At 46.0% G+C, this 27918-nt stretch overlaps 1 protein-coding gene across 10 annotated transcripts in view; it reads left to right on the top strand.

Annotated features, from left to right (window-relative positions):
• The window catches only part of LOC123933429 (transformation/transcription domain associated protein), a 114288-nt gene that overhangs the window by 12854 nt on the left and 73516 nt on the right, over window positions 1-27918 (top strand). For all 10 annotated transcript variants that reach the window (XM_045992564.1, XM_045992573.1, XM_045992572.1 and 7 more), the window contains exons 7-23: window positions 340-396; window positions 2931-3056; window positions 4293-4370; window positions 4576-4664; window positions 5538-5634; window positions 8332-8470; window positions 11646-11724; window positions 13092-13326; window positions 14028-14388; window positions 14476-14573; window positions 15041-15235; window positions 16249-16440; window positions 18599-18764; window positions 20610-20866; window positions 23137-23337; window positions 25985-26136; window positions 27097-27296. In XM_045992564.1, coding sequence (XP_045848520.1) covers window positions 340-396; window positions 2931-3056; window positions 4293-4370; window positions 4576-4664; window positions 5538-5634; window positions 8332-8470; window positions 11646-11724; window positions 13092-13326; window positions 14028-14388; window positions 14476-14573; window positions 15041-15235; window positions 16249-16440; window positions 18599-18764; window positions 20610-20866; window positions 23137-23337; window positions 25985-26136; window positions 27097-27296 — 2722 coding nt within the window. The remainder of the gene's footprint in view (window positions 1-339; window positions 397-2930; window positions 3057-4292; window positions 4371-4575; window positions 4665-5537; window positions 5635-8331; window positions 8471-11645; window positions 11725-13091; window positions 13327-14027; window positions 14389-14475; window positions 14574-15040; window positions 15236-16248; window positions 16441-18598; window positions 18765-20609; window positions 20867-23136; window positions 23338-25984; window positions 26137-27096; window positions 27297-27918) is intronic.

Raw genomic sequence — 27918 nt, 5'->3', positions numbered from 1 at the left:
ATTTCTGGAAAGGTCTGAGCAGTTGATGCTTTTCCTGGTAGTACAGGAGAGTCTCCCTCTCATTGGACTCTCGCGCGTGGTGTAGCAGTACTTTCATAAAGGCAAAAAGTGGCATTTATTTTAATTTTCATTCCTTTGCTCTTCCTGAATTAGAAACTTATTCTTTTTTTGTCTGTCTGTTCACGTCCATGGCCTGTTTGTATTTTGAGTCTGACAGTTTTCCTGCCTGGTTTATTAGTTCTTATATAGTAAGACTATTAACATTTTTGTTACTTACTATCAGCGTTTTCTGTTGATAAATATCTTCCTCATACTGTCTTTTTAAAATTTTATTTTTAGATTCATCATTTTTTGGATTTTGTGAAACAGATTTACAAGGAGCTTCCAAAAGTAGTGGTATGTTTTTAATACTGTTTGACTCTTATTTATATTCACTTATTACTTCCTCATTCCAAAGGGAATTCGGAATAGTGGGGTTGAAGGAATAATGGGGGAAGGCTGGAGGCTGATTTTAGAATGAGGAGTGGTTAATGATGGTCAGAATGTAGGCTGATAAATCAACCATTTAAAAGAAGAATTCTCTAGGCGCCTGGGTAGCTCAGTCGTCAAGCATCTGCCTTCACCTCAGGTCATGATCACAGGGTTCTGGGATGGAGCCCCACATCAGGCTCCCTGCTTGGTGGGAGGCCTGCTTCTCCCTCTCCCTCTCCCTCTGATTCTGTTCCCTCTCTCACTGTCTCTTTCTGTGTCAAATAAATAAAATCTTAAAAAAAAAAAATTCTCTTGCTTTCACAGTTTAAATGTTTTTGTTTTTGTTTTTTTTTAAAGATCTTATTTATTTATTGAGAGACAGAGATCACAAGTAGGCAGAGAAGCAGGCAGAGAGAGAGGAGGAAGCAGGTTCCCTGCTGAGCAGAGAGCCTGATGCGGGGCTCGATCCCAGGACCCTGGGATCATGACCTGAGCCAAAAGCAGAGGCTTTAACCCACTGAGCCACCCAGGTGCCCCTAAGTATGTTATTTTTGACATAAGAGCAATAATTTTATTTTAGAAATTAAAAAATAATAATAAATAAACAAGTACAACAAAACCCGAGGCAGATTATCCATAATTTCCTCACTTGTAAGAAACCATTGATGTTGAGGAGTGTGTGTGGGTTTTTGTTTTGTTTGGTTTTCGTTTTTCTTGCCTCTATATTTTTCCTGCTTTTTAAAGTGGTTGTACTCCTGTTGTGAAGGCTTTCTGGGGAAGGGGCCTACACTTTCAGCCTCCTTTTCAGTAACATTAGAATTCTTTCTGTATTGAAAGAAGTCTCACTTTTGGTGTCAGTCGTGTGTGGAAGAGCGTGGTGTGCGTGAGGGTGGGCTCCTCCCTGCCTGAGTCTCACCTGGTAGCTAGCGCCACTGGGACCAGTTTAGAATGTCCTCTAAATCACTTTTGCCAGCGGTCATAGTTCCTTTTTTTTTTTTTTTTCTTTAAAGATTTTATTTATTTCTTTGACAGAGCCACACCGAGAGGGAACAGAAGCAAGGGGAGTGGGAAAGGGAGAAGCAGGCTTCTCCCAGAGCAGGGAGCCCGATGGGGGCTTGATCCCAGGACTCTGGGATCATGGCATGACCTGAGCCAAAGGCAGGCGCTTAACGACTGAGCCGCCCAGGCGCCCCCTGGCAGTCATAGTTCTTAGTGGCCCCTTAACTTCCTGTCCTATGCATGTACTGCGACGGTCTCCTTGGTGCAGGTTTTCCCAATTTTCAGTTCCTAACTATCACAAGTAATCACAAGTAATGGTAATCATTCTGCATAAATCTGTTCATATGTCAGAGTTTTTATTCTAAAGATTTTTTTTTCTCCCCCAAAGATTATTTATTTATTTATTTATTTATTTGCTGGAGAGAGAGGGAGAACAAGCAGAGGGGTGGGAGAGGGAGCAGCAGGCTCCCCACTGAGCGGGGAGCCCGATGCAGAACTCCATCCCAGGACCCTGGGATCACGACCAGAGCCGAAGGCAGACGCTCAATGACTGAGCCGTCCAGGCACCCCTCTAAAGATTTTTTTTTTAAAGCTTTAAAAACAATTTGTAAAAATTATCAAAGTAAAATGGACCCCTTTTGGTATTTTGAGGATTTTAACCTCAGAATATATAAAACTTAATTAAAACTTAAGGGGCACCTGGGCGGCTCACTCAGCTAAGCGTCTGCCTTCAGCTCAGGTCATGATCCCAGGGTCCCAGGATGGAGCCCCACGTCAGGCTCCCTGCTCTGCAGGCCTGCCTCTCCCTTTCCCTCTGCCTGCTGCTCCCCCTGCTGTGCACGCATGCTCGCGCTCACTTTTTCTCTGTCAAATAAATAAAATCTAAAAAAACCAAAAACACCTTGAGTTCTGGTTACCAATTTCTGTCACCTATCACTTCAATAGGAGAAGCTACTTTTTGTAAGAAGTGGTCTTATTTCATGTGAAGCCCAAATTGCATTGAGAACTAAGCATGGCGAGGAGGCCTTGGCTTTTAAAAATGTTGTCTGTCCTTTACCTCGGTCCCTGCCTTTGAACTCTGTGGAGGAGACTGTTTGCAAGGTGGATTCAGTGGGGACTAGCTCCTAAGTTCCTACCACCAGAGAGAGGGGCCACCTTCTCCCCTGCCTGCTGAGGTAGTAATGTAATACGTCGCACATTTCATCTTCTACCCGCTTCTACCAGCTAGGAAAAAAGGTAGAAAATACTTTGGGCAGGTTTTTTTTCCTTCACTGTTGGAGGCAGAGAATGTTGTCACTGTCGTGTTATCTTCGTCCATAGAGAGAACCCCAGGTCGTATGGAATCAGTGCGACAAGAGACGTGGGCGACATTAGGTTTCTTCCACCACAGGTCAGGTGTGTTTTGCTGAGGAATATTGTGTCTGACTTTAGGAAGAATGATTTGTGCTCTCTTTATGCAGAACCGCTACTTTGAGAACCCTCAGGTGATCCCCGAGAACACCGTCCCTCCCCCGGAAATGGTTGGTATGATCACAACAATTGCTGTGAAAGTCAATCCAGAACGTGAGGACAGTGAGACGAGAACAGTAAGTTTTTTTCAGTTGTTTTGTTTTGTTTTTATCCTTGTCTTCCTGTACTAGGTAGAGGAAAAGTATGAGATACTGACTTTAGTGTATTTTGGGGGTTTCTTCTCCAAGTACCAGAGGCATTTAAGATAACACGTGTGTGCATCACTGATCCTCTGTGTAGCCTTGAGGTGCTGAACAGGACTCCTGCTCACCTCTAATGCAGAAATTAAATGATAAAACTGTAATGGAAATCCAGAATCACCTGTTGGAAAGACAGCTGTCCGTGCGGAGAGGCCTCTCCTCCATCCTTAGCTTTGACATTAACAAGGTCTCTTTAAGCTACACAGAAATTTCTAGCTCAGTACCTGAGAGCATGGGCTCCGGGGGCAGGAGCTTGGGGACAATGTTCCAGCCCCACCACTTGGGCTTTCTAACTGCAGCAAAGCACATAATTTTTGTTCTGGCCTTAATTTTCCCTCTCATTATCTAAAAAACCTGTCTTGTGGAGTTTTGAAGAGAATGCTGATATTGTCTGCAGGTAATAGGTCGTATTCGAACTATCTGGCACACAGATAGCCTGTATGGAGCAGTTACCACAACTGTGTTTCCAGGATTGAATTAAGAATTTCATCTGTATTTGTTTTACTGCAGTCATTTTGCAAAACGTTTCAGTTTGGGTTGGAATAAACAGGAGTCTACATTTTGAATGAAGCCTTCATTCCTTTTCTCCTCCCGACTCAGAAACTTGTCTTCAGTTTCAGTCTTTGTGTTTCTTTCCTGACTTGTCTGCTCCTGTCCGTTGTCCTTTGGTATTCGAGTCTCACATTTTCCTTACCCGCCCTGGGAGTTCTTATATATTTAGACCATTCAACTTTTTCTTATATTTATTGTAAACATTCTTTCTTTACAAATGTTTTTAAGTAAAACTGGGCAAATTTGTACTTTTTGCTGTTGTTCTTTTGAGTTGGTTAATAGATACTAATTTAAAATCTCCGCAAGTGATTTGAATGTCTAAGTTTTGACAAATTTTCCTGATGTTTTAACTGTGGTTGATGGCATTGGAAAATACAAAAACCCTTATATTATTAAATGATAGTTTTGTGCTTTGTTTTTAAAATGTCTGGGCTGTTTGACCACAGATGCATACAAAGCCGTGGCAATACTTTCTCTTTATTTCACGGGGGTGGTGCTTAGTGGTGGGCCGTGTTACGTGCCACGGTGATAACTGTGGCCCTGCTTGCTTCTCTCTTCCAGCATTCCATCATTCCAAGAGGATCTCTTTCTCTGAAAGTGTTGGCAGAATTGCCCATTATTGTTGTTTTGATGTATCAGGTATGCGTGTTGCTCACTAGTGTCTTGGGTTTGGGGCTTCTTGTATTATGACAAAGTTCACATCCAATTTTCTGTGCTAAATGGAAGATGTGTGGGGTGTACATGTGCTAACTAATGTAATGAATTGTGGAGGTTTTTTGCTGGGCCAACTTCTTTTGCCGTAGCAGAGCGTAAGAGCTTGAAAATCTGGTATGTTTGCTTTTAGCTCTACAAACTGAACATCCACAATGTTGTTGCTGAGTTTGTGCCCTTGATCATGAATACCATTGCAATTCAGGTATCTGCACAAGCCAGGTGAGATTTCTTCGGACAGAGACATGGCCGACTGTCACAGTTCTAGAATTCCAAGTAAAAATACCCTTGCTGTCGTCTTCTGTAAGACGTAAATATTTTGAGTGATAAAATTTTGGTTAAAGGATAAGCAGTTCGGACTTCTTGAACTTGTATTTCCATAACGATGTGAGTAGTTATTATCAGTTCCTTATTTTGAAAAGATGAGCTAGTACCTCAGGTTTGGGGGGCTTGTGAGTTTAGAGCTATAGATAGGTGTTACGGTGCTCACTCCCAGCTGCGGGATATGCGAGCCTTCCCTCCTTCAAGCCCCATTCCTGCTGTGCCTTTCGGCATGAGTGCTAGAAGGTTCTCTACACCCCTTTTCCCCGTCACCCGTCACCCTTCGTCACTGTGTGAACCGTGCAAATTTGTCTTTGAAGCCCCACTGAAGCTTTTTCCTCCAACTTACAGCATTCTCTTAAGACCTCTATCACTCACTCCACTGACCGCAGCCCCTCTGGCTCTGAGTCATTGGAGGACAAGATCTGAGGGTGAATCAGCCGTAATACTCTGTGTGGCTTTGACTGGGTCTTTCACGGAGTAGACGGTCCCCTGGTCGCATCTCCTGGCTGCTTGGGTCAGTCTGGTGTGGGCTCTGTGGGAAGCCAGTCACAGCTGCTCTGCAGTGGCTTGGAAACCTGCTTTGCTTCATGCCTTTATACCCTATGTGATACTGGGACCTGCGCACGAGTACAGAGTAGTTACAGTCGGTGCCGTGTTCCGGCCTGTGTCACACTTCCAGGGCCTAAGTAATTACCGTAGGCTTTGATTCATACTGACATCACCTAAGGAGTTAAGAGCTAACATTGTAAATTCTTTTCACTTCTCATCTAGGCAACATAAGCTTTACAACAAGGAGTTGTATGCTGACTTTATTGCTGCTCAGATTAAAACATTGTCATTTTTAGCTTATATCATCAGGATTTATCAGGTAAGTTCATTGACAAAATTGTAAGTCAAGTTTACTGAGATATAATGTACATCCAATAAAATTCACCTTTTATAGGTGTTCAGTCCTACGAATTGGCCGATGCATACAGTTAGTAACCACCAACACACTGAAATCGAGGGTGTTTCAAAATTCTTTTTATACATTTACAGTCCCATTTTCTCCCCAGCCCCTGGCAAACACCGACTTGTTTTTTGGCACCTAGTTTTTGCCTTTTCCAGAATGTCAGACAAATGAATCCAAGATCTGATAGTGCATGTAACCTTGGGAGTGTGAATTCTTTCACTTAGCAGTAACGCTGAGAGTCAGTCTTGATGCTTTATGTTTATGGGTGGTTAGCTGTCTTCGTCTGCTTAGGCTCCCTCACACAATACCATCGACCGGATGGCTCAAACAACAAAAATTTATTTTCTTACCGTTCTGGACGTTGGGAAGGCCAAGATCGTGGTTCTGGCAGGGTTTAGTTTCTGGCAGGGACTCTCCTGTGCTGCAGGTGGCCGCCTTCTGGCTGTGTCCTCACGTGGGGAGGGGGAATGAGAGGGCGAGATGGCGGCTTCTCTTCTAAGGCCACAGTCCCATTGGATTAAGGCCCTATATGTAAGACCTCATTTAAGCTTAATTACTTCCTGAAGACTCTGGTTTCCAGGTACAGTCACAGTGGGGGTGAGAGCGTCAACATGAATTTGAGGGGCAGGGGACACATTGTGTGCAGTCCTGCCCCGTATGGGTGCTCTGTGCTGTTTATCCATTCACCAGGTGCTGAACATTTGGCTTGTTTCTAATTTCTCTTTTAAGGAGCTTTATCAGGATATAATTCACGCATCAACTGTACTGTTAGTTTATTCATAGCTTTGTACATCTGTCACCACCGTCCAGTTTTAGAACTGTGTCTTCACCCTAAAAGAATCCCCACCCTGATGACCGGTGACATTCCTCTTCCTACCGTCCCCAGCCCCTGGCAACCACTGGTGTCCGTTCTGTCGGTGGATACGCCATTGCATCTCTGGCCTTCGTTAAGGGGCCCGTTGTAAGTAAGCCCTGGCACACAGGCTGTCGCGTGGGCCGACTTCGGTTGGTGGAAGTCGTGTGTTACGGCAAGCTTTGAGGCGAGATTAGAACTTTAAAAAATGGCCTCGTTCATAAGCCAGGGATAGAGGAGTTTGGGATGCTCTTTGGAGGAGTCTGCAGAGTGATTCTGTTTCTGTGTTTCCCCACTCGTAGTTGTATTCTGTCCAGATTTCAGTCCAGAGAAAAGCTTGGAAGAAAGAAGTGACGCCTTTTTTCTCATTTGAGTAAGATTCTAGTGTAATTGTAGTTATGTATAACAAGGGAATTGTATTATAGTTATTTTTTAATTCTTTTTTAAAGAAGAAACTTTATTTTCAGGAAAATAAAAACACATTACCAAATTGTTTAGGGTAAAAACTATTTCTAAGGGCGCCTGGGTGGCTCAGTGGGTTAAAGCCTCCGCCTTCGGCTCAGGTCATGATCCCAGGGTCCTGGGATCGAGCCCCACATCGGGCTCTCTGCTTGGCGGGTAGCCTGCTTCCTCCTCTCTCTCTGCCTGTGTCTCTGCCTACTTGTGATCTCTATCTGTCAAATAAATAAATAAAATCTTAAAAAAAAAAAAAAACTATTTCTAAAACATTTGTGGGCGCCTGGGTAGTTCAGTGGGTTGAGCCTCTGTCTTCAGCTCAGGTCGTGGTCCCAGGGTCCTGGGATCGAGCCCTGCCTTGGGCTCTCTGCTCGGTGGGGAGCCTGCTTCTCCCTCTCTCTCTGCCTGCCTCTCTGCCTACTTGTGATCGCTGTCAAATAAATAAATAAAATCTTTTAAAAAAATAAAACATTTGTAAATCTAGGGGCGTCTGGGTGGCTCAGTGGGTTAAGCCTCTGCCTTCGGCTCAGGTCATGGTCTCAGGGTCCTGGGATTGAGCCCCACGTTGGGTTACATCTTCCCCCTCTCTCTCTGCCTGCCTCTCTGCCTACTTGTGATCTCGATCTCTCTCTCTCTCTCTCTGTCAAATAAATAAATCTTTTAAAAAATTCATAACTCTTTTTGCCCCTTTTTTAAGGGCATTTGTCTAGATAATGGTAATAAGAATATGGAACGTTTGGCTTTAAAAATCTGAATTAGGTACACTGTACGTTTTAGTTAGCTTGCGCTGTCATGGTGAATTGCCTTCTTCACACTCCTCAAAAGGAAACTGGTGAGAGCTTGTTCTGAGTTGAGGAAAGGTGTTTCTGGTGTCATTCACAACCACATTAATGCGAGGACTGAGTAGATTACGTTCTATGAAAATTTTCAGTATTCTCCCTCCTTCCCACCAATAATAAAGTGATTTCATGTTTATTGTTAAAAGCTGGGAAAATACAGAAAGGTCCAAAGGATTCCATAATCCCATTGTGTAAAAGGAACTACTACTAAACATTGCACCACCGTGGCAGTGAGCATATACACTATGAAAGCTTTCTGGATGATACTTATTTATTAGGATGATTACTCTATGAGTAATCATAGAGTCTTCTCTATGATTGAACCACACTTAGTGGTTCGAACCACACTTAGTCTTCGAACCACACTTAGTCTTATTGAAGTTTTTTGAAGTTTATAAAATTGGGGTTTGTCTTATCCCCCCCATCTGTATCAGTGTAACCGTTGTTTTCCTCTTGTTTGTACAGGAGTTGGTGACCAAGTACTCACAGCAGATGGTGAAAGGAATGTTACAGTTACTTTCAAATTGCCCTGCAGAGACTGCACACCTCAGAAAGGAGCTTCTGATCGCCGCAAAGCATATCCTCACCACGGAGCTAAGAAACCGTATGTCCACCATCTCATGCGATGCTTGCGTGGGCCTGTCTGCCTGTGGGACTGCAAACATCCCATTGTTGGGCGGAGTCTTGAGTTTGCTCGGGTGTTTCAGGCTCCGTGTGTCCTTTCTCTGCTGCTGTCTTGGGTTTGTTCTTTCCCCTTCTTTCCGGCCTCATCCCCTCTGCGCTGTTGGTCTGCCTCTCTCCTTCGCCTGCTGTGTCCAGGGTTCTCCCTGTATCTTCCCAACCATCTCAGAATTCACGTGATGATTTCCTTAGCGTAGTGCATGTCCTTAGCATCTCATGGTACTTCCCTGCCTTTCGGCTGCGTATCTTTTGAAACTGCAAGGGGCTGTTTGCTTATTAACTCACAGCTAACAGTCTTTAAAAGGTGAGAAGAAAAGTGTGTTTTCTTTCTCCATAGTGTGAAAATGGTGGATGGGTCCTCTTTTTATGCACAAGATTATTACTTGCTTTTTGCTACTCTGACAATTATACTTTTTTTAAGTCAATTATTGATATATATAATTCAAAAGTATTTTTGTATTTGCTGTCTCCAAATCGTGTGTCAAAGTTACATCCTAATTGTTTTGAGGTGGTAATCCTTTTACCCCCCCAGTAAGGATTCAATATTCAATGTTTTATTTGCGTGGCTTGTAAATTGGAGTGTATGTAAAACAAAGATTGGGCTTTCTTACATAGTTCTTTAACATGAAAGAAAAGGAATAGTTCAAATGCTAACTCATAAAGCTCAGGTATTTCTATGCTGCTAAAATATAGATTATAGTGATATTGCATATGGATATAAGTGGAACATAGACATTTTTAAAACCCCTTTTTAAAAAAATGTAACACAGCAGAGTGCACAAAAGAAACATATGATTTTGCCAAAAATTACAGGACAAATGCAGGTGCACATCCCCCAGCGCAAGAAATCCAGCATTCCCGGCACGCGGACACCCCACGTGCCTCCAGGGCCGAGGGCCGTTGGAGTTGCTCCAGCCCTGGCTCCCGTGGCTATATGTGGCTTTTCTACATGTTCATCTCTGAACAGTATCAACATGGGAGAATTTTTAGTGGAACAGTTTAAAATCTAATCACTGCGGTTCTCAGGTTAACTATAGGCATTCCTGCCGTTCAAGTCACGAGGCTCTGGGAGGTTCTGCTGGGGAACTGTGTAGCAGGAGGTTTCTACTTGTGGAAGGTGGACAGATTAAAAAAACCTTTCCTGTGCTTATCAGATAATCGTGTTCCATCACCCACAACCTGGCCCCGTAAGCCACACAGGTCTGTTTTGGTCTCCAGGCTGTTCCACAAAGATCAGTGTTTCCACGATGCTGCTCTCTCAGGGTTTCATCACATCAGGCTCATTGAATTCAGCTTTTAGAGTCCCCCTCCCCCTCTTAAGCCTTTTCTACTGATTGGTTTGATTTTTTTTTTTTTTAATGTATAAGATTTTATTTATTTGACAGAGAAAAAGAGACAGCCAGAGAGGAAACACAGGCAGGGGGAGTCGGAGAGGGAGAAGCAGGCTCTCCAGTGAGCAGGGAGCCTGACGCAGGGCTCGATCCTGGGATCATGACCTGAGTCCAAGCAGACACCTAACGACTGAGCCACCTGGGTGCCTCTGATTTTTTTTTTTTTTTTTTTTTAAATCAGGATACTCTAGGATACTTTGTTTTGAAGGCCATAGTAGTTCTTGGACTAAGTGGGTAACATCATCACATCTCAAAAGAAGGTTTTTATTGGGGCATCTACGTGGCTCAGTGGGTTAAAACCTCTGCATTCGGCTCAGGTGGTAACCCATTTGTACTAATACTAAAGAGCAGTGGTTTGAGAAAACCTGGCTGTTCAACAGCGTTACCCATTTTTCTGGGAGTCTGATTCTAGGTCACGGAGGGAATCTGGGAACCAGTGCCGCACAGCTTAATTTCTTATCACTTCCTCCTTGCACGCTTGGCTCATCCCTAGCCAGCCCACCAGCAGGTGGTGTCTGAGCCCTTGTCATCTTTCCTTCTGTGCCTCCTTCCTCTGGGCCACCCACTGGGGACATCCCAAGCATGTTCCCTTCTCTGCCTTCAGAGGGATCGCTGATTGCTTCTTGCATTTGGCACTTCTCCCTGTGCTGCCTCGCATTGGGAATTACCCGGAGATGTGCATTTCTTCTCTCCAGTATCCACACTTCTTTTGACCTGTAATAGCTATTAGCTGGCGGAGGAGGTACTGTATTCAATCAATTGAAGCTGGCCACGATGTCAGGCTTGTTCCAGAATCGAAACATCCTTTGAATATTTGTGGCCAGAGTTCCCTGGGGGAGTGTGGAGGAGAGGCCTAAAAAATGCATGTTGCTGCCCTGTCTGCCCATCCTTAGAGTTGTGATTTGTCCCTGAGTGAAGACCAGCTGTTTCTTCCCTGTTAAGATATACAGGCCTGGCGGGGGCGGGGGGTGTGTGTGGCCAGGAGGTTTGGTGAGGATTCCATCTGCAGGATTAGGCAGAGCCCCCGTGAGTTCCTTGTTCGCATCACCGAGAAGTGGGGACTCCTGACCTGGGCCCCACGTCTAGGAGAACCCTGTAAAACTTTTAGATTTTTGTCATTTATTTAGAGAAATACCCTTAACTGCTCCATAATGAGTAACTACAAAATGTTTAAGAAGGAGGACTTCGGGGCAGTGAATACAGGGGCATTTAGAAGATGCTACCCCTCTTCTCCAGACAGGCCTGGATGGATGGTGGCAGGTTTTTTTGTTTGTTTGTTCTTTTCAGATAAGACTTGTTTTTGTTTTTTGTTTGTTTTTTAATTTTTATGTGATCTCTGCACCCAGCGTGGGGCTCGAACTCACAACCCCAAGACCAAGAGTCACATGCTCTTCCACCTGAGCCAGCCAGGTGCCCTGCTGGTGACAGGTTTTAAGGATGGTGGGACGGGCCTCCAGCGAAGTACTGGGAGCAGGTTCTCTGCCAAGGAACAGGAAGCTCACTTTTTCTTATTCATTCTCTGATCCCAACTGCACCTTTGCCCGCAGATGGCTTGTCTGGCCCAGCAGAGCCACTGTCTCAGACTGAAATACAGCATGTGTGTTTTCCTCCTCCCCACGCGTTCCCGAATCTAGACTGCCAGTTGCCTGTAGGCTCCTGTGTTGTTGGTGTAACTGATGACATGTGCAATGGGTATTTGTGTTCTAGAGTTCATTCCTTGCATGGACAAGCTGTTCGATGAGTCCGTACTCATTGGATCAGGATATACTGCTCGAGAGACTCTCAGGTATGGTCTTAAATGTACGTACCTATTGACAAAACGCGGGCGGTGGGCAGTTGGTGTTACGAGTATTTTAACAGGCGACGACTTGACTTTTCCGTTGGATTTAGAATCGCAGGAAATTTGAAATGCCTTAGTTGGTTTTTGTGCCTTAGCTTAGAGGGAGAAGTCAGAATAATTATCTTGATTTAAATTATATCCAACTTGTGTTAGTTTTTCTGTTGTTGTTGTTTTGTTGGGGTTTTTTTTTTTTTTGCTTTTTTGCTTTTTATGTAATAAGTGTGTCTATTATAAAAGAATATTTAATAACTCAACAAGAAGCAAGAAGGAAAGGAAACCTTTCTATTTTCTACACAAGTTCTATTCAAGTAACATGGATAATATTTTGGTGTATTTCCTTCTAGCTTTGTTTTTTATGCATTTTATAGAATAAATGTAGTTGTGGTCACATTTATTGTTTCTAAAGGAGAAAGTTAATATTTTGCCATGTCTTACAACATAAAATGAAGCAATGTTAGTAATTTTTTGGTTTTAATATGGGAGGTGTGATAGATCTTTTGAAAAATACGCAGAACACTTTGAATATGAGGTAGACTGTTTACTGCATTTTCCATATAAAATAGTTGCAAATATAAAGACACTGGCTTCCGTGGAACCTTGGCACTTGCCACTCAGGGCTTTTGTCTTTCCAGTTTCCTCCTTCTGGAAATTTCCCTTGCTGTTTGCCCTGTGGCTGTTTTGTCCTTAAGGTTTCAGCATCAGTGTGACCTTTTCAGAGGGGCTTTGCCTGCCCCCCACGAGTGGCTCCCCCTCCGGTCTCTGTCCCCCACGAGTGGGCTCCCCCTCCGGTCTCTGTCCTGGGGCGTTCTCACATCTCCTGCAGCACTTACCATGCAGTTCATCCTGGTGTGTTTCCCCTCCTATGAAGAAGCTTCCTGAGGGCAGGGGCTCGGTTCACTTTGGTCTCTGGTATCCTGGTATCTAGCTCATGGCTGGCACATGGCAGGTGTCTAGACCTTGAGTCAGAGAAAGTGCTCAGTAGCCCAGATGTTCTTGTTCTGTCTCTATAAAATGGTCACAGTATGTAAAGTGTTAGTTGACACACACTGTTTATCTTTGAATAACAAAACCCACTTAGTGTGTGATCGAACTGGTGGTTGTTCCTGCCCATGTACTGTATGTGCCCTTGTGAGCACGACATGCAAGAACGTGGAAGTAAAGACTTAGGCACTGAGACCAGACTCGAGCCTTGTGGTCGTGTAGCTGGGAAGCCGGAACCATAGAACGCGTGCCCAGGTGTACTGCCCCCATGCACCTACACATGTGGCCCCGTGGGCCTGTGACCCGCCTACTAGCAGAGTCTCTGCCCACAGGCCCCTCGCCTACAGCACGTTGGCTGATCTCGTGCACCACGTCCGTCAGCACCTGCCCCTGAGCGACCTCTCCCTCGCCGTCCAGCTCTTTGCCAAGAACATAGATGATGAGTCTCTGCCCAGCAGCATCCAGACCATGTCGTGCAAGCTGCTGCTAAACCTGGTGGATTGTATCCGCTCCAAGAGCGAGCAGGAGAGCGGCAACGGGAGAGATGTCCTAATGAGGATGCTGGAGGTACCGGTTCTCCCGAGGGGCAGTGGCATCCTGCGCTTGCGTCCCACCCATGGCTAAACTTGTTCCAGGGCTTTGCTGACAAGTTTTTGCTGCCGGCAGATTGCCCAGCTGGATCCCTGGGGTCAGAGCACCCGGGTTCAAATCCCCACTCCCCATTAACTAGCCAAGTGTCCTTGGGCAAGATGCTTAACTTCTCTGTGCCTGCCTACTCATGTGACTGGGGATAATCACAGGGTCTGGCTCCCAGGATTTTGTCATGAGAGATAAGAAAATAATACATGGTTGCTCTCAGCATGCCTCCTGGCAAGTACTTGGAAGAGGTATTTCTGGGACACTGTGTAGCCAGGGGCTGGGTTCGCTGCGAACACTGGCAAAGCACCCAGCTGGGGGTGTGGGTGCGGAGGAGAGCATAATTGCCAAGGCCAGTGGGCGATAGCGTGGGTTTTGGAGTAGTCTGGGCCGCGTCCAGGCTTACCAACAGGTTCCCCAGCTTTTCTGAGCCAGATTCTTCGTGGCGACAGTGACCGTAGTGATGCCGCTGCGGTTACCGTTGGGGAAAAGAGCATATGCTCCTCCTCCCTTGGCGTGAAGCAGAGCAACTTCAGCCAGTGGTTTCGCAGTTCTTCCATCTTCCGAAAGGGTTGTTGGCCTGTCGAAGAGGAATGATTTTTGTCTTTCTCGCCACTTTCTCTTCCTGATAGGTCTTTGTTCTGAAATTCCACACCATCGCCCGGTACCAGCTCTCTGCCATTTTTAAGAAGTGCAAGCCCCAGTCAGAACTCGGAGCTGTGGAGGCAGCCCTGCCCGGGGTGCCCACTGCCCCCGCAGCCCCCGGCCCTGCCCCCTCCCCCGCACCTGTTCCTGCCCCCCCTCCACCTCCGCCCCCCACCCCTGCCACCCCTGTGACCCCAGCCCCTGTGCCTCCCTTTGAAAAACAAGGAGAAAAGGATAAGGAGGACAAGCAGACATTCCAGGTCACAGATTGTCGAAGTTTGGTAAAAACCCTGGTCTGTGGCGTCAAGACAATCACTTGGGGCATAACGTCATGTAAAGCACCTGGTGGTAATTCCGCTCTTGAATTATTTAGACATGATGCTTTCCACAGAGTGGGTTTATTCCCAGTAACTGATTGTGCTCTCTCTCTTCCAGAAGCTCAGTTCATTCCCAACAAGCAGTTACAGCCCAAAGAGACCCAAATTTACATAAAACTTGTGAAATATGCAATGCAGGCTCTAGATATTTACCAGGTAAGGCAGTGCCCTCCAGCCAGGCTCCCAGGGGTGGAGGAAAGCGGCCAGTGATGGAAGGGGTCTTCAGAGTCTCATCTGTCGATAGTTTGGCTGGCCGACAGTATTTGAACACCTGGGTTTGCTTCTGTTCAGTAGCCCAGCACTGGGTTAACGGGGAGAAGTCTGAATTGTGTCATTGTGTGTGGGCTCTGTGGTCTCTGTGGGCCGGTGGTTGGTGTAAATGGACGGCAATAGAAACAAGATTGACGTTTACTCAGTTTGTTTCTGTTTGGAACCCTTAACAAAGCTTTTTTGATTATTTTAAATATTTTCCAAAATTAAGCTGAGAATAGTGAATTAAAAGATGGGTTGGGGCATTGATTATCTAATCGAAATGTTCTCTTTTAAATATGTAGCTAATCTATTTATGCAATACATTCAGAGATGCCTGGTTTTAATGTCCATGTTTTTTCTCCCTGTGCTAGGTCCAGATAGCAGGAAATGGACAAACATACATTCGAGTAGCTAACTGCCAGACCGTCAGAATGAAGGAAGAGAAGGAGGTGTTGGAACACTTCGCCGGTGTGTTCACAATGATGAATCCCCTAACGTTTAAAGAGATCTTTCAGACAACGGTCCCTTATATGGTGGAAAGAATCTCGAAAAATTATGCTCTTCAGGTATAAAACTCCTTTTTCATGTTTTAAACATTAACTTTAAAGTTTTCTGTTTTGAGTACTTGGCATTCTGTTTATTTTGAGGGTTTTCTAAATCTGCCTAAGGATGTGCTCATAGAACAAAAGTTGAGTTTTTGAGAGACAGTGCATGTGCGCATGTGTGAACGGGGGCTGGGGGGGTAGGTGTGGTGTAGAGGGAAAGGGACAATCTCAAGCGGACTTGCAGAGCCCAGTGCAGGGGCTCGATCTCAGGATCCTGAGGTCATGACCTGAGCTGAAATCACGACTTGGACAGCTAACCAACTGAGAGATATTGGGGTACAGTATTAAAGTTATTTTGGGGGGCGCCTACATGGCTCTGTAGGTTGATTTTCTGCCTTCGGCTTAGGTCGTGATCCTAGGGTCCTGGGATCGAGCCTTGTGTTGGGCTCCCTGATCAGTGGGGAGCCTGCTTCTCCCCCTCTGCCATTCTTCCCTTTCATGCTCATTCTCTCTCTCTCTCTCAAATAAATAAATATTTTTTTTTTAATTTTTAAATTTTTATTTGACAGAGACACAGCAAGAGAGGGAACACAAGCGGGGGGAGTGGGGGAGGGAGAAGCAGGCTTCCTCCATCCCAGGATCCTGGGATCATGACCTGGGCCGAAGGCAGACGCCTAACGACTGAGCCACCCAGGCGTCCCTCAAATAAATAAAATCTTAAAAAAAAAAATCTTTTTTGAAATAACAAACATTTCGGATCAGTTTCTTTCATTGGTAGAAATTAAATATATGTTAGATGTCATCTCTTGGTATTTGTTGGTGAGGATAAAATAAGGGACTTAAGTATTTGAAGTGATCTAATCCATTCAGTTCTCACAGATTTATTAATTTCTTTCCCCTTGGGGTGAATAAGTAAATTCTTGGAGTGTCTGATCACAGGTTTGATTTTGTATTTTTGGACAGTTCATTGCTTTGTGCTCAAGCTACTTGGAGGAGGGGATTATTTTTGTCACATGTATGTCTTGTTTGGACAGATTGTTGCCAATTCCTTCTTGGCGAACCCTACTACCTCGGCTCTGTTTGCTACAATTCTGGTGGAGTACCTCCTGGACCGCCTGCCGGAAATGGGCTCCCACGTGGAGCTCTCCAACCTGTACCTCAAGCTGTTCAAGTTGGTCTTCGGCTCTGTCTCCCTCTTTGCAGCTGAAAACGAACAAATGCTGAAGGTAAAGCTCACTTAGATCCCGGTATACTGTTGGTGTTGTTTTAATTCCCATCTTCACTTTTGCAGATTGGAGTTACTCTTTTTCTATTTCTAAAGTGCTCTTTGAATTAATAAATACTTAAAACCAGTAAGGGCCAGATGTAAAAAAGATTTCATGTGTCTTTGAGCAGAGCTTGATGTGTATCCGTGATTTAGAGTGAGACCTTCAGGATGCTTGTGGTCGGCAGTAGGTTGCCAGGAGTTTCGGCCACCACATAAATTTCTTTGGATTGATTACCCAAATTAGGAGCACATCATTCCTATTTTAAAAATTGAGCAGTGGAAAGGAAAGAAGGAAAAAATGTCTTTGCTAACTTCTGTCCAAGGACAAACAGCTGGTTTTGTCACCGTTTTGATGACATCGGGCATCTTCCACTTTAAGTCTGTTTCTTCTCTATGTTCTTATTTTCTGTGGCAGTATATGAATATCTCAGTTCGGGACCATTTGTTTATTTCCCCCCTTTATATCAAGAATTCTTACTGATTCGTATTCCTTATTAAGACTGTCTTGGAGCGCTGTGTCTCTTGACATTTTTGTGGATGACTAATGCAGTATAATTTGATCTCATCAGTTATTTGATTTTAGCAAATGGCTAAAAAACTTACCCGTGGTTCCATCTACCACTGAAAAAGCAGCAGATGGTATAACAGAAAATTTAATAAAAAATTCACTTCCACTGAAGGCAGAATATTTTAATTCCTGCAGAAAGTCAAATATTATCACCAGTTGTCTCCGAAGAGTGTTGTCTTCCTGTGGGGGAATTCTGAAGAAGTAAACAAACTCCCCCCGCCCCCCGCCCCGCGTCATAAATGTACGAATGGTGACAAAGAGCACCGGTCATCTCTGCTCTTATGTGACTGTTTTTAAGGAAGTTTTTCAGTTCTGTAGTAATCATTTGTCAACAACCTTGACATTACTTTCATATTCATATGAAAGAAACATACTTGAATTTTTCAAAGAAGAAATATTTGATTGCAATCTGTGTCCACATGATTTGGTATTGTCAAAAAATACAAATTTTGCTAACATTAGATACAGGACAACAAAAACAGAACAAACCCTAATGGTAGGGTGTTGGAATATTGTTCCAGAAAAACATTCAGAGAACAAATTTCATGCAAGTTTTTGTCAAAATAATATATGTAGTTGATTTAGTCTGTAAAATCAATCTGTCATGCCTCCTGTGACAGCAAATTGGGAACCGTGTCATTGACCATGTCACTGACCATACCGCACTTCTCAGCTCATGTTCGGTATGCCTATAAGGCATTTCATGTGCATCCTAACCTGTCACATGTTAAAACCAGGACCTGAAGTACAAAATAAAATGTTAATCTGGCTTAAAATGTTAATTTAAGTTACTATAATAAAGTGCTTTTTTATTTAAGAAATACCCATTTTTTCAGTTGAGTTGTCCAAAACCTTGTAATCTGTTTTTTTTTTTCCCCTCAGTTTTTTTTTTTAAGGATTTTATGTATTCATTTGAGTGAGAGACAGCATGCACTACACAGGCAAGCGAGTAGGGGGAGGGGCAGAGGGAGAGGGACAAGCAGACTCTGCGCTGAGGGCGAGCGGTACCTGGGGCTCAGTCTCACCACCCTGAGATTGTGTCCTGAGCCAAAATCGAGGGTCACACGCCCCCTTATAATCTCAATCTTTGCAGCTCTTCCCAAACTCTGTGTGTATCATATTTGATAGTGAAGTTTCACTTCCCTTAGGGGATTTCTTGCATTTAGATTGTTATAGAAAATGGGCTTCTTCATCTTGTTTGATGATTGAGTCTTGTAAAGGAAGTGACTGTGTTCACAGGACTTGCAGGGTTGACAGACCCTCTGGTTCCTGTTCCAGAGCGTCCTTTTTTCAACATCAGGTAACTGCGCGGTAACAAAAGAACCTATTAAATGCTTCTTTCTTAGCCACCCCTGTGGAAACCAGCGTGTATTTTAAGAGAAATTAATTTGAGCCAGATAAAGGTCGGAAAGGTCTTGTTTTTCCTTACGGAGTAAAGTCATCAGAATTACCTTCCATTCCTGTTTGCAGTGAACCTTGGGCTTGCCTTGTGCGGGCGGGGCCGCTCCTCCCTGAGAGCCTGTTAACCTGCCTTTTCTCCACCCTGCAGCCCCACCTGCACAAGATCGTGAACAGCTCCATGGAGCTTGCACAGACTGCCAAAGAGCCCTACAACTACTTCCTGCTGCTTCGGGCCCTCTTCCGCTCCATTGGGGGAGGCAGCCATGACCTCCTGTATCAGGAATTTTTGCCTCTCCTACCAAACCTCCTGCAAGGTCAGAGCGGCGACTTGGGTTGCCTTTTAGTCTTGTGTGCACGTAGGGGTTTGGCTGACAGTGTTTGTGGGGTTCATCCTCTGCACCCAGTGAAGGTCATGGCGAGGGGATGCATGTGCATGTCACCTGCCAGCAGGGTTGTGTGTGTGTGTGTGTGTGTGTGTGTCCATCCATCCATCCGTGTGCTCCACTCTCTTTAAAGGCAGTGGGACTTTAAAGGGAGCCCTCCTGCTCAGGGATGGACCTTCCTCTCCCTGCTCAGAGTGGAACAGAGTTGGAAGGTTTTCATCACGCTGGTCAGGCTTTGTATTTTCATAGCATTTGGTAAGCAGGCCTGGAAAATGGTTTCTGGGGCTGCTTCGTAATAATACCAGGGCTCCTTAGATCGAAAGAGAATCCGAGTAAGACAGGGAAAAAGCAATTATAAAGCTGACTTACGAGTTTATATTTTTCTTTTGTTGCGCATTTGCATAAGCAGAACCCTGTAATTGCATGTAGGCAGGAATGCTTTCAAGATAGGGAGCTAAAAAGGGGCTCCTTGAAGAGAAGCCATTTCCGACATATGGTACTGAGGAGGCCGTGGGAAATGGTTGACCATGCTGCCTGTAACATGGCCAGAAGCCCACCGTCCGTAAGCCAGTGGCACTCGCCGTATTTAAGCCCGTCTGCTGTCCCTCCCCAGCCTGAGCCCTCTGCTCTGAGGCTGACTTCCTCCTCCTGCACTCCCTACCTCATTGTGTTCAAGTGGGTCCCCTTCTGGGAACTTGGTCTTTCCCTCTCCTCTCCCTCCTCCTCTTCCGGACTCTGAATCTAGTGCTGCTGCTGTGTGCTGCCTTCACCGGCGCCTCTTCTCTCTGGGCTGTCTCCACCCTTTCTGCCTTGGCTTTGAGCACGTGGGGCACGTGCTGATCCGACATGTTTCGGTTAGGAAGGAGCTCAGGGGACCCTCATGAAGTGTGGGGAATTGACTTTGTGGAAAGGAAGATCCTCTCTATTGATAGGAAACCAAAGTGGATTTTTTTTTTTAAAGAGAATGTTTATTTTATAGCAATAGACCTCAGCTGTTGTCTGTTGAAAGCCTAATAACAGACGTAAGGTTGTAAACCTCAAGCTTGAGGGGAATGGATCTTACTGGTCTGTGTCTTTGGATTGGTCATGTTATTGGAAATAACATGATTCTTATTTTTTTGTTTTTTGAGGGGTGGGAGGGGCAGAGGGAGAGAGAGTCCCAAGCAGGCTCCACACTGATCACAGAGCCCAGTGTGGGGCTCTATCTCATGACCCTGAGCCAAAATCAAGAGTTTGACGCTCAACCAACTGAGCCACCCAGGCGCGCCAATGTAACACAGTTTCTATTTAATTTTTTTTAAGGATTTTATTTATTTGATGAGATCACAGGGAGGCAGAGAAAGGGGGAGAGAAGCAGGCTCCCTCCTGACCAGAGAGCCTGACGAGGGGCTCGATTCCAGGACCCTGAGATCATGACCTGAGCAGAAGGCAGAGGTTTAACCCACTGAGTCACCCACGGGCCCCCATAACACAGTTTCTAAAATATTTATGTATAATGTTAACCATTTCATGAAGATCAATGTTAAATAATTATAAGTTAAATTATAATGTATAATTGTGTGCAGCCTGCTGTTATTACCGTGAACGTGGCCGACAGAAGGAGTCACGGTTATAGGATGGATTTAGCTAACGCGTAGATCATGAGAACGGGAGATGCTGTCCTCCTGTCATCACGTTCATGGTGATAGGGAAAGGTGGAACCGTTACTTTGCACAGTTAACTGCGGCCGGACTGGGTGTAACTTTGCTCTCGGTCACCCTCCAACCCCGTGTTTAGGACTGAACATGCTGCAGAGCGGCCTGCACAAGCAGCACATGAAGGACCTCTTTGTGGAGCTGTGTCTCACGGTGCCCGTGCGGCTGAGCTCGCTCTTGCCCTACCTGCCCATGCTCATGGACCCCTTGGTGTCCGCCCTCAATGGGTCGCAGACGTTGGTCAGCCAAGGCCTGAGGACCCTGGAGCTGTGTGTGGACAACCTGCAGCCTGATTTCCTCTACGACCACATCCAGCCGGTGCGCGCGGAGCTCATGCAGGTAGGCCCGAGGTCTCGCTGGGGCCAGCGTGGGGCAGGGCCGGACGGTGGGTGCTCGCGTGTCTAGTTTCTACTGGGAATTTTAGGCTGGTTTAGGTGGTTTCCAGAAGTGACGGGCCTGCACTGTGCCCCATGTGCTTTCAACTTCATGAGTCTTTGGCTTGGGAAGAGATGTGCAGAAATTCCCTGCCTTTCAGGCAGACACGGGTTTTGTAGTATTTCCCTCTTTCGGAGGGCTTTCCCAGGTGGCACGTCCTTGTTCAGTGGATGACCTGTGAGGGCAGGCCTTAACAGTTCCTCCGCTGCCAGCGGGATCCTTCCTTTACCCCCAGAAGATTGAGATACCACAGTAAAGAGCAGCAGACTCCTGAGGGAAGCATAGGTGTCCACTTCGCGGTCAAGGGAAATGAAGCAGATCATCAAGGAGATTGTTTTGTTGTTGTTGTTTTGCTTTTCAAGATTTAATCATTTGACAGAGAGACAGCGAGAGAGGGAACACGGAGCAGGCGGAGTGGGAGAGGGAGAAGCAGGCTTCCCGCTGAGCAGGGAGCCTGATGCGGGGCTCAATCCCAGGACCCTGGGATCATGACCTGACATGGCAGATGCTTAACCAACTGAGCCACCCAGGCGCCCCAAGGAGATTGTTTTGAAAACATTTTGTATTTTCTCTTCATGAGAGTTTGTATAATAAACACCAGGTTTCTCTTCCATGTTTCGCAGTTGTGTTGATTCATAATATAGTTGGTAATTGTTAGAGGTTTAGGCTGCCTGTTACTTACTCGTCTACCCCTTTGGTAGAGAGTATTTGGGCCCAGGCAGGGGTCAGAATGCCAGCTTTGTATGATGGAGACACCCTAACGCCTAAAAGGCAGGAGTCCAGATTGGAAACTTTAGCATGCGCTTGAGGCAGGGTTGGGAGACTTACCCACCAGTCCTGAAATGCAGACCCTGGGCTCTATCTAGGTGGGAGGGAATGGTCCTAGAGGTCAGGTCAGGGCCTCAAGTCCACTCTCTTCAGCTGTTATGGAGAGTTTGAGAGCATTCCTCGAGAGCAGCACTGTTGGTTCTGGAAGGCAGACTCTGGGTCTGACCCAGGTGCGGGAGAGCACCATACAAGAGGGGAGGAGGAGGCAGGGATGGACTCATGGGCCTCTTGCTGTACCATGAGGCAGACAGCCCTAGGGAGAGACCAGGGCAAGGCTACTTCCTGCTTTTGGAGATGGAGTAAACCACCCCCCCCCCCCCCCCGCCTCCATCCCGGACAAGGGCCATCTCTCTGTGGTCCCATCCACCAGCATTCATTCCCAATGCCACTCCTTCCTGGGGAGTAAAACAGAATTTCCCTGTCCTGAGGATACGTGAGGAGTGGTTGGGTTGGGTCCGGGAGTGGAGGTAGGGAGGATTAGCATCTCTCAACAGGTGTTCATTTAAGACAAGCCTTTTTGGACCTTTGGGGATGTAAAAGAAATTGAAATTTTGCTTTAAAGAAAAGTTCCAAGATTTTATGTTGGCTATTGCTAGGTACTGGTATCTGGCATTGTTATGGAAGATGACTTAAGAAAATTGACTTAATTAGACAGACATAGTAATTTTTAGGACTTAAGATAGTTCAGATAAAAGAATGTGAGAACAACAATAAGTTCTTTGAAACTGTTGAGTGCATGTGGCCCTTACACGAATTTTAAGTATGAAGTACACGTCCTTGTCACGTGTTCCCATGACGCCGGTCCTGTCATGATCCGTGTTTCCCCTCTTCACCATCCTTTCTAATGTGAGGTTTGAAAGGTATAAGATGGGTTAGCTGTCCTATTTTTAGGAATTTGTCACATTCATACATTATAAAGCTTAAAAGAGGGACTAAAAACCCGAGAACTCACCATCAAACCCCAGGACAAGAACTTCACCAGTCATTAGCATGTCCCTCCATGCTTCTCATCCCTGCATTTTGCTTATACTTAAACCATATGGGGCTTAGTTTTCTTGCTCCTGAGCTCTGTGACACTTATCACATGCTACCATTTGTATTTCAGGGGCATGGAAGGACATTTATGTTTATGTGTGCATTTTCTTTAAAGACAAAATATGTTCCTGGAAGGATACATAAAACTACTAACATTGGTTCCTCCCAAGAAGGGGAAGTGCATATTTCGGGGACAGAGATGGGAGGATGAATTTTTGCTGTATAGTCTTTCATAACTTTCGGGTTTTATTTATGAACCACGAGAATGCATGACCTTGGGAGGATTTTAATGGAAGTGCGTTGGGTTGTAGGCTTTATGGCGCACCCTGCGTAATCCTGCTGATAGCATTTCTCACGTGGCCTACCGTGTACTTGGCAAATTTGGTGGCAGTAACAGGAAGATGTTGAAGGAATCCCAGAAGCTGCACTATGTTGTGACTGAGGTTCAAGGCCCAAGCATCACAGTGGAGTTTTCCGATTGTAAAGCATCTCTTCAGCTCCCGATGGAGAAGGTAAATTTGGAACTTTCGGAAGTTTTGAGGAACTTCTTAAAGTTACTATGCATTTCATTTTAAGAATGCTGATTTCTGTTTGAAGATATATAAATAAAATGTATTTTCTTGGGAGGGGATATCTTATCTTTTTTTTAAGATTTTATTTATTTTAAAATTTTATTTATTTGACAGAGATCACAAGTAGGCAGAGAGGCAGGCAGAGAGAAAGGGGGAAGCAGGCTCCCTGCTGAGCAGAGAGCCCGATGTGGGGCTCGATCCCTATCATGATGCAAGCCGAAGGCAGAGGCTTTAACCCACTGAGCCACCCAGGCACCCCAAGATCTTATTTTTAAGTAATCTCTATTCGTGGGTCTCAAACTCACAACCCTGAGATCAAGAGTCGCACACTCTATCGACTCAGCTGGCAAGGTGGCACTTGGGAGGGAATTTCTAACTCAAAGTAGAAAATGTATTTGGGGACCAGCTTGGTTGGCAAGGGGCCTTTCATAACCCCAGGAGGCCGGTGGAGGTGTGCTGCATAAGAATTTTGGACCCTTGAGCATTTTTGTCTTTCCTGATAGAGCAAGAAGTGATGTTACCCAGCCCGCCCTACCCTTGAACTTCATCTGTTCTGATGCCTGGCAGGCTTTACTTCAAGTGTCATTTAGAACCCAAGTTATTCCAAACTTGCCGCTCCTGAGTACCTGCGACTTTCCCATTCTCTACCCAGACCTGGTACCTGCTGTCTGTCCTGGCTCCTGAGCTCTCTGTGGACAGCTCTGCACTCTCTCTCCATCTGCCATTTACGACTTGTGTTTCACTGGGTAAAAAGTGGACAGACTATGTCCCCAGCGTCTTGACAGAGTGTCCCACTCTGCTACTTTCACTTTGTTGGAAGCTGTTTCCCCCTCACTGAGTCCTTTGTCAAGTGCATATTGTTCCACTTGATTGCGATCTAGATTGTGAAGGTCGAATCTCCCCCTTATCACAGAGCCAGCCTTCTTCCACCTGTCTTATAGCTTTTGTTACCATTATCTAGCCATTACATAGGGAGTATTTTTTTTTAAAGGGTGTTAGAGTGGCCTTTTGTGTGCACCTTTGTGCCACAGCTGTTCATAAGCCAGAGACCAGCTGGGATTCCTGAGCTCCTTGCAGATCTGGTCTTAAACCGCATTCTGTGGCCTGGAGAGACTCGAAGGCCTCCCTCTGCTCGGGCTAACTGTCCTGTCATGTCGTAGCGTAGAGCTCTGCCTGTTCATCTGTCTCTGGACGAAGTTTACCCACATGGTGGGTTCTGTGATTTTTTATTTATTTCCTTATTTATTTTTTAAAGATTTATTTGACAGAGACAGAGACCGCGAGAGGGGGAACACTAGCAGGGGGAGTGGGAGAGGGAGAAGCAGGCTTCCTGCTGAGTAGGGAGCCTGATGCAGGGCTCAATCCTAGGACCCTGGGATTGTGACCTGAGCCGAAGGCAGATGCTTAACCATTGCGCCACCCAGGGGCTCCTCCCGCTTTTTTCTTCATACAAGACTTTCCTAACGTCTAGGAGGAATGATATCCATCATGGATAAATGTCCCCCTAGAGTTATTTTCCATCATCACCTCAATCATCCTGACCCCACACTTCCTGAAGCCCGCGTTGTCCCTAACCCTCCCCCAGCCTCTCACGCAGCCCCAGCCCATAGATGAGGGTCCTCTCCAGACTTCGGGGGGGGACCCCCTCATGCAACCCCGGCCCCTCACCCAAGCCTTTCTCAAAAATACCTGCCAGAAAAACACTAGTTTCCTTCTAAGAGACTACAGTTAAAAATCCGTCTTTACGTTGAAAGTCGCTGTAGTGAACATTCTGTGTCAGGAGCCCCTTCCCACATTTTAGGGAATTTCCTTAATACAGGATTCTGTTTGCCTCGGCCCTGTCAGTGGCAAGGCGGGTATTAGTAGTGAAAACTAAAGTACCTGACAGAGCCAGAAAATGCCTTTAGAAGTGGTTTTCCCCGGAAGAAGAAACCAACTTTTGAAGGTAGGCTTCCCAGTCCTCCAGCACGCCCACACGGACTTCAGGTGTGCGAGGGGCTGGTTTCCTGGCAGCTGGCAGCCGAGGGCACGCAGCACCCTGCTACGGCTGGAGCGGCTGCCAAAGCGAAGGGAAGAGGCAGCTTGCCACGCTGAGTGCCAGTAAATCCCCATTAAGATAATCCTGCTTTTGGCACTCTTCACAGTCCCTTGTTCTTTTGGCAGGTAATTGGCTCAACCTTAGCCCCTTCCGAAATTATCCCCACAAGCCGGGGGTGACTCAGCAGGGAGCTGTGGTCATGTTCCGTGTGGCCGTGTAGGAGTCTCTAGGGCAGGGCTGCTGTCCCTGTCAGCCCCGCTCTGCTTCCTCACACACAGCCTGGGTAAATCTTGCCTCTGTCACACAGACCAGTTTTTTGGTTGATAGGTATGTAATTGTCATGACGGGTGACTGGTCTCTTACTATTAAAGGCGTCACATGATTCTGTGTGTGATTTTGTACCCCCCCCCCAACTGGATAGGATAAAAGGTGTGCGTAGCCATGTGGGTCTTCTGAAAAAGTAAAACCCTCTTACCTTCTGAAGAGAGAATTGAGTGATCGTGCAATTTCTGCGTCAGCTGTAGCTTCTGTGTTTCTTTGCTGTTGTAGGCCATCGAAACCGCTCTGGACTGCCTGAAGAGTGCGAACACTGAGCCCTACTACCGGAGGCAGGCGTGGGAGGTGATCAAGTGCTTCCTGGTGGCCATGATGAGTCTGGAGGACAACAAACACGCCCTCTACCAGCTTCTCGCACACCCTAAGTATGTTGGGAATGTGGTTCCTGCGATCTGTGCCTCTTAGGACGTAGGGGTGCAGAAGGCCTCCCAGATTTCCTAGTGCTAAGTGCATGCTCTTGCGAGTCGGGAAGTTCCCATGGTACTTGCCTAGCGGTGCTTTCCTGGGCTTTTAGAGGAAACGAAAAGAAGGGACCAGCTGCTGGAGAATTAGTGTTTGCCTTAGTCATCGTGTTCCTGATGGTTGCCTCTTCCTGAGGTTGTCAGCTTCGGGAGGCAAGGGTCCTGCCCTTTTCTCTCCTGTAGCTCGCTGGTATATCCGTAGTGCCTGGCACGTGACGGGTGTTCAGTGGGTCTTTGGCTCTTCTGGTCCACCGTGATCCTTTCATTCCCCAAACATTTGTCTTGCGATACTTGTATTTTGCTCTTACCATTTAGGGCTGTGACCATAGGTGATGGTCTTGTGTGATCGTGTGTGTATGTTTTCTTGCTGTGTTCCCCACATTCTCTTGCTGTGTTCCCCACATTCTCTTGCTGTGTTCCCCGTACACATTTCACAAATGTGAAAATGTGTATTTTCACATTTCTCACGGCATCCGTGGGGGGTGGTATGTTGTGCCATCAGTGAGCTCTGGGACCTCGTCTGAGTCTGTTCCCGTGGGGTGATTTTTCAGCACATAACGTGCGTATAGCTGCCATTAATAGTTGTTTTTTCATTTCTGTTTCCTCACTGATTGGGGTTACTTCTTAGAATTTGGTTTAGTTAATCATAGAAGATCAAAGTAAGACATCAACTTACTTTAAAAACTGTAAAAATACTGAATCTGCCACCGTGTCGTAAAATGGGTCTGATTCATCGCCTGTGCTGGTATGAGGTAGGACATCCTGGATGTCTCTAGAACCATCGTGATGAAATTCATCATGTAAGTGGAATCATCAGCTCAGGACTTCAGTGTTGTGAGGACGGACTGGATTTTTGTCTTCCAGCTTTACAGAAAAGACCATACCGAATGTCATCATATCTCATCGTTACAAGGCACAAGACACTCCAGCTCGGAAGACGTTTGAGCAGGCCCTGACCGGGGCCTTCATGTCTGCTGTCATTAAAGATCTCCGGCCCAGCGCCCTGCCCTTTGTCGCCAGCTTGATCCGCCACTACACGATGGTGGCCGTTGCCCAGCAGTGTGGTGAGTGGAGCAGAGGAAGTGCTTATGGGACTCCTTGCGGTGCTTCAGAAACGCAATCAGGACGTTGTGGTGTTCAGAGGAGCGGTTTGGCTGGTTGATTTTTGGCCTTTGTTTTTTTGTTGTTGTTGTTTTTGTTTTTTTCTTTTTTTTTTAAAGATTCTATTCATTTATTTGACAGACGGAGATCACAAGTAGACAGAGAGGCAGGCAGAGAGAGAGAGAGGAAGCAGAGAGCCTGTTGCGGGGCTCGATCCCAGGACCCTGGGATCATAACCTGAGCCGAAGGCAGAGACCTTAACCCACTGAGCCACCCAGGCGCCCCTGGCCTTTGTTTTCTGATTTCCCACTTATTGCAGGATGATTGCTATTTCAGTGGTGGTTCCAATAGTAACTTGAAAACTGTTACCAAGTGTCTCTGTGCAGTACACCCAGTGGAAGGTTTTCATCCTTTGTTGTTCATGGAAACGGGTAGAATACTGTGGGCACTCTGCCTATGAGACAGTTTGGGTCTCCCTCGTTGGTGGTCTTCCCTCCCTCCGTGTGTTGCTTTCCAAGGCCCAGCCTCTCTCCCCGCCTTTTGGCCGCATCCTCCCTGCCATGCTCCTAGCTGCTGTTCCCAACC

This window comes from Meles meles, chromosome 21, assembly GCF_922984935.1.
Source record: "Meles meles chromosome 21, mMelMel3.1 paternal haplotype, whole genome shotgun sequence".
Lineage (NCBI taxonomy): Eukaryota > Metazoa > Chordata > Mammalia > Carnivora > Mustelidae > Meles > Meles meles.
Note: the sequence above shows the minus strand (reverse complement) of the source record. Positions and strands in the feature narration are given on the sequence as shown.